The sequence below is a fragment of the Oncorhynchus gorbuscha genome, linkage group LG16 (genome assembly GCF_021184085.1).
Source record: "Oncorhynchus gorbuscha isolate QuinsamMale2020 ecotype Even-year linkage group LG16, OgorEven_v1.0, whole genome shotgun sequence".
Lineage (NCBI taxonomy): Eukaryota > Metazoa > Chordata > Actinopteri > Salmoniformes > Salmonidae > Oncorhynchus > Oncorhynchus gorbuscha.
The window spans coordinates 14,756,784-14,760,875 of NC_060188.1; the positions used below are offsets into that span (position 1 = coordinate 14,756,784).

Consider the following 4,092-nt stretch of genomic DNA (forward strand, 5'->3'; position numbering starts at 1 on the left):
CTCACAAAATGAGAAACCAGCAGGAACGGGTACAACGACCTATGCAGAACCTAAAGGTATTCATTTAGAATGCATATCCTTAAGCAAAAGTTGGTATTCCTTTGTACCTTTCAAGGACCAGACCCTGAAAATGATAATTGTGTTGGCTGTTTTACTAGCTGAGGAAATTGACTTTGGTTTAGCCTACTTGAATAAAAACTTCAATTAAGCAGGCGTCTGTCTAAAGTATTCTGTCGTTTCAAGGTGAATATATAACTATCACAATTTTCCTGTGATAAAACAGTAGGAAGGGATTAGAAGAAACAAAAACAACTCACCATGAAATGAGGGCTGGCAATAAGTCCATAATGTAATGAGAACCATATTGAACTGTCACTTTGCTAGCTCTAATGCAGCTGTATTCTCCAATGAATTTCATCGCATAGATTAAAGTATTCCATAGATGTTACCACGTATCTAGACCATTAAATGTTATAATCATTGTAATATATTGCTTGTAGATGATTATGTATCTATTCATCAGTATTTACCTATTATCGCTGCATCATTTCAACACCGGTATTCAGATTCACGGGGATTTGTCACAACAAGTTAAACCTTGTCAATGCCTTATTGCCAATGCCCAAGAATGCCTGAATAGTCCGATCAATTGTTGTTTCAAAAAATAAAAATAAGCGTGACCTTTTCCAGACTCTTCACCATAATTTGACCATAAACTAAATGAGTCGTGCGCAGAAGTGCGTGTGTGAATTAGCTCATTCAAAATGAAACAGAGATGCATTTATCTAAGTGAATGCTTTATGCCTGATGTAGCAGCCAGTCAGTTCTTCCATTAAATTATTTTCAAGGAATGATTCTCCAAGCATTTGAGGGTAGACCGGCTGCTGCTTAGTAAGAGTTGTTTATTTGGGAGTTATTTTGGCCAAGGTTTATTGAGAGGTTCCCTGAGACATGGTTGCACACTGAAATATTGTCCCTGCCAACAAAGAGAACACTCTTCATTAGAAAAATAAACAGTTGTTTGTTCAGTCATGTTCTTTATAAGATCTCTCCCTGTTCTACTTGCTCACAACAATTCCAAATATTTGAAGCATTTTGTGTTGGTATTATTATTATTATTGAGTGTATGTGTCATGAGTGTCATTTAAGGATGCTATTATATAGAGTATTTAACATGTTTTTCCTCATGACAAACACTATCTCTATATCCTGTTGTTTTATAACCTAGTAAGCCTTTTTTTGTAAAATCCTCAGCAGGATTTGTACAGGGTAGCCAGTAGGCTAACCTCTCAAATGAATAGTAGCTGTGGGCCTATTGATAGAAATAGTAGTGGCTATGACCTCTCACATTCAGTTCTAATTGTTGTTCACCGCTTCTTGCTCATTTCCCCCCTCTGTTATCAATGGAAAATTAGCAGAAGTAGTCAGATATTCCGACAGAGGGCGATCAGAATCCAAATTGACGGACCCCTCCTCTCCCTAACCCATCCCCGCCTCTTGATTGAGGGAGGTGTCGGGGATCTCCTACAACAAACCCACATTCAGATGTAATTAATATATCCATCACAACCCGTGGAGGATATATCAGAGGGTGCAGGTTACTCTCTCAGCGTCCTGCAAAAGAAAACGAAACACCATGCCGATCCTCAGAGGGGAGGACTTGAAACTGGACTCACGCGTCAAAGCGCACAAGAATGAGAACCGCTGATGCTGTCACAGAGCCATTTCATACAATATATTGAATTCGTGCGTAAAAGGGAAACACTGCCTATATCTAGATTTGTTTTGCGAAATAGACTATTCATCTTTACCATCTTCAATCAATTATCGTTTGCTATGGAGTAAGCAGTCTGACTTTTAAGGACACCAACACTCAAGAAGTGAAGTTTGGCTGGATGTAACTCAAGCCGGTGCGCACTCCGCAAGAACCGGGCACAACTGTACGCAGCAGAGTAGACTAGGCCTACGTGTTTAGCTGAATCCTATAATACTGTCTTATTGTGCGTAACGGACATGGATCAATCACAGCATTTTGTAGCAATGTACTTGCTGATGTTGTCCCTCGGACTTATAATAGAAGAAGGGCTATGCCAGCATTATTACCTCCTCCGTCCTATCCCGAGTGACAGTTTGCCACTTGTGGAATTAAAAGAGGACCCAGATCCTGTCTTTGACCCAAAAGAGAGGGACCTCAATGAAACCGAACTGAAAAGTGTATTGGGGGACTTTGATAGTCGCTTGATGTCTATTACACCACCACAGGATAAATACACTGGCAACGATGAGCTTGACGATTTGGACATTCAACAGAAGCCCAGTGGAGTGATGCCGAATGAAATCAAAGCAATGGATTTTGACGTACAGTTTGGCAAGAAGCACAAACCCAGTAAAAAACTTAAACGGAGGCTGCAGCAGTGGCTGTGGTCATTCTCGTTCTGTCCCGTCATTTATACATGGAACGACCTCGGCAGCAGATTTTGGCCACGTTATGTGAGAGTGGGAAACTGTCAAAGCAAAAGATCATGTTCGGTTCCAGAGGGGATGGTCTGCAAACCAGCAAACTCGACCCATTTTACGATATTGAGATGGCGGTGTATACAGAAGAAAGGGGGCCTCAAATGTACTTGGATACCAGTTCAATACCCGATGATAACCGAATGCAAATGCGCCTGCTCGAACTGAAATAACTGTTTTCAAGTATAAATTATAATGACTTTGTAATTTTGTATGCACTACCGAGTGTAGGAATGTATTTTATGTATATGAGGTGCCATTCAATTATGTAGGTTATTGTAAAAAGTCAGTATTACGTGTAACCAGAGTCTACCGTATTTGTCGAAATTATTGGTTATACTTGTTGTATTTATATTGAAGATCAATGGCGCATAGGTGCCGTTTTATAAATATGTTGTTTTCCATTATGGAAACTAATCTATCGACCTCAGATTTCATGTGGATTGTGTTATCTTGCAGCTGATATACAGCTGAATATCGGTAGCCTATTTCAACGATTTATCAAGTAAATTAAGAGAACTGCTATTTATTCTTTATATTCATATAATAAAATGTCCCTGAAATAATTAAATCTATATTTTGTCTTAAAATATATATATCTCCCCTATACCTATCAACTCAACACACCGTGAACCCTTTGATGGAGTAATGACACCTGTCACAATTAGGGTTTGTAGCGTGCGCACTCACTCACTCTGAACCAAACTCTCAGGAGTCTCGCGTAGTTTGTGCAAGTAAGCAGTCTGATTCAAGAGACTCTCAGTGAAGCAGCGTGCACCGGTCATACATGGGTAACCTATGGGCGGCTCTCAGTAGATTACTTACGTACACAGTTATACACTTTCATAGAGCTGGGGCCAAGACATACATGTTAATTATATTTGTTAAAACTTCCCAGGAGTGGATACGGGCTGAGGATTGCCTGAGTCAGAATTATTTAAGCGTTTGTATTCATGCGTATATGCGCACAATTCACGCACACTATTGGATAAATGGAGGGAGTTTTGTTTTTTCTACAATCTTACTTTTTTGTATCATAGCAACTGAAACTAAAATATTGATGAGAACAAGATACTTGGTGACAATCTATCAATGTCTCAAATTGAGTTGATATTTTCCCACATTTGTTTTATCAACCAGTGACCGGTCCTATAATTACCCTGCCATAGTAAAACCATCTGTCCTCCATCAAACAGTGATCAGCTTACGAACCCATTAGAAATGTACATGCTGATGAATTAACACTGATTTATTGATCCATGGTTTCAGCAGCTGTTGACAGTTCTCAGAGAGTCATCTCTAACACCCACCTCCTCATTAGGAACACAGCAGGAGTGAGCTCAGGAATGGAGCTGGATACCAGAGTAAGCAGATGCCAATATTCCACCTGAAGTTGAACAAATATAAGTTATTTCTACCATCAAAACAATAGCTTATTAGGGATTGTTTCATTATGCAGACAATGCAGTCTAGCCTACTAGCCTATTCATAGCAATATACAGTATTTAGCTGGTAGCCTATTTATATTACACATTAGAACTCAGACTCCACACTGTCGGGGCTATCCATCTCATCACT

General features: G+C 39.5%; 1 protein-coding gene across 1 annotated transcript; it reads left to right on the forward strand.

Moving 5' to 3' along the window:
• The first annotated feature begins 1,575 nt into the window (after positions 1-1,575).
• LOC124000600 (noggin-3-like) lies at positions 1,576-3,074 on the forward strand. The gene has a single exon (XM_046307099.1). The coding sequence runs from the start codon at positions 2,014-2,016 to the stop codon at positions 2,680-2,682; it is 669 nt and encodes a 222-aa protein (XP_046163055.1). The 5' UTR covers positions 1,576-2,013; the 3' UTR covers positions 2,683-3,074.
• Positions 3,075-4,092: the final 1,018 nt, after the last annotated feature.

Bases quoted from the DNA above. Each gene is read 5' to 3' on its own strand.
- LOC124000600 (XM_046307099.1), top strand. From the start codon at position 2,014: ATGGATCAATCACAGCATTTTGTAGCAATGTACTTGCTGATGTTGTCC.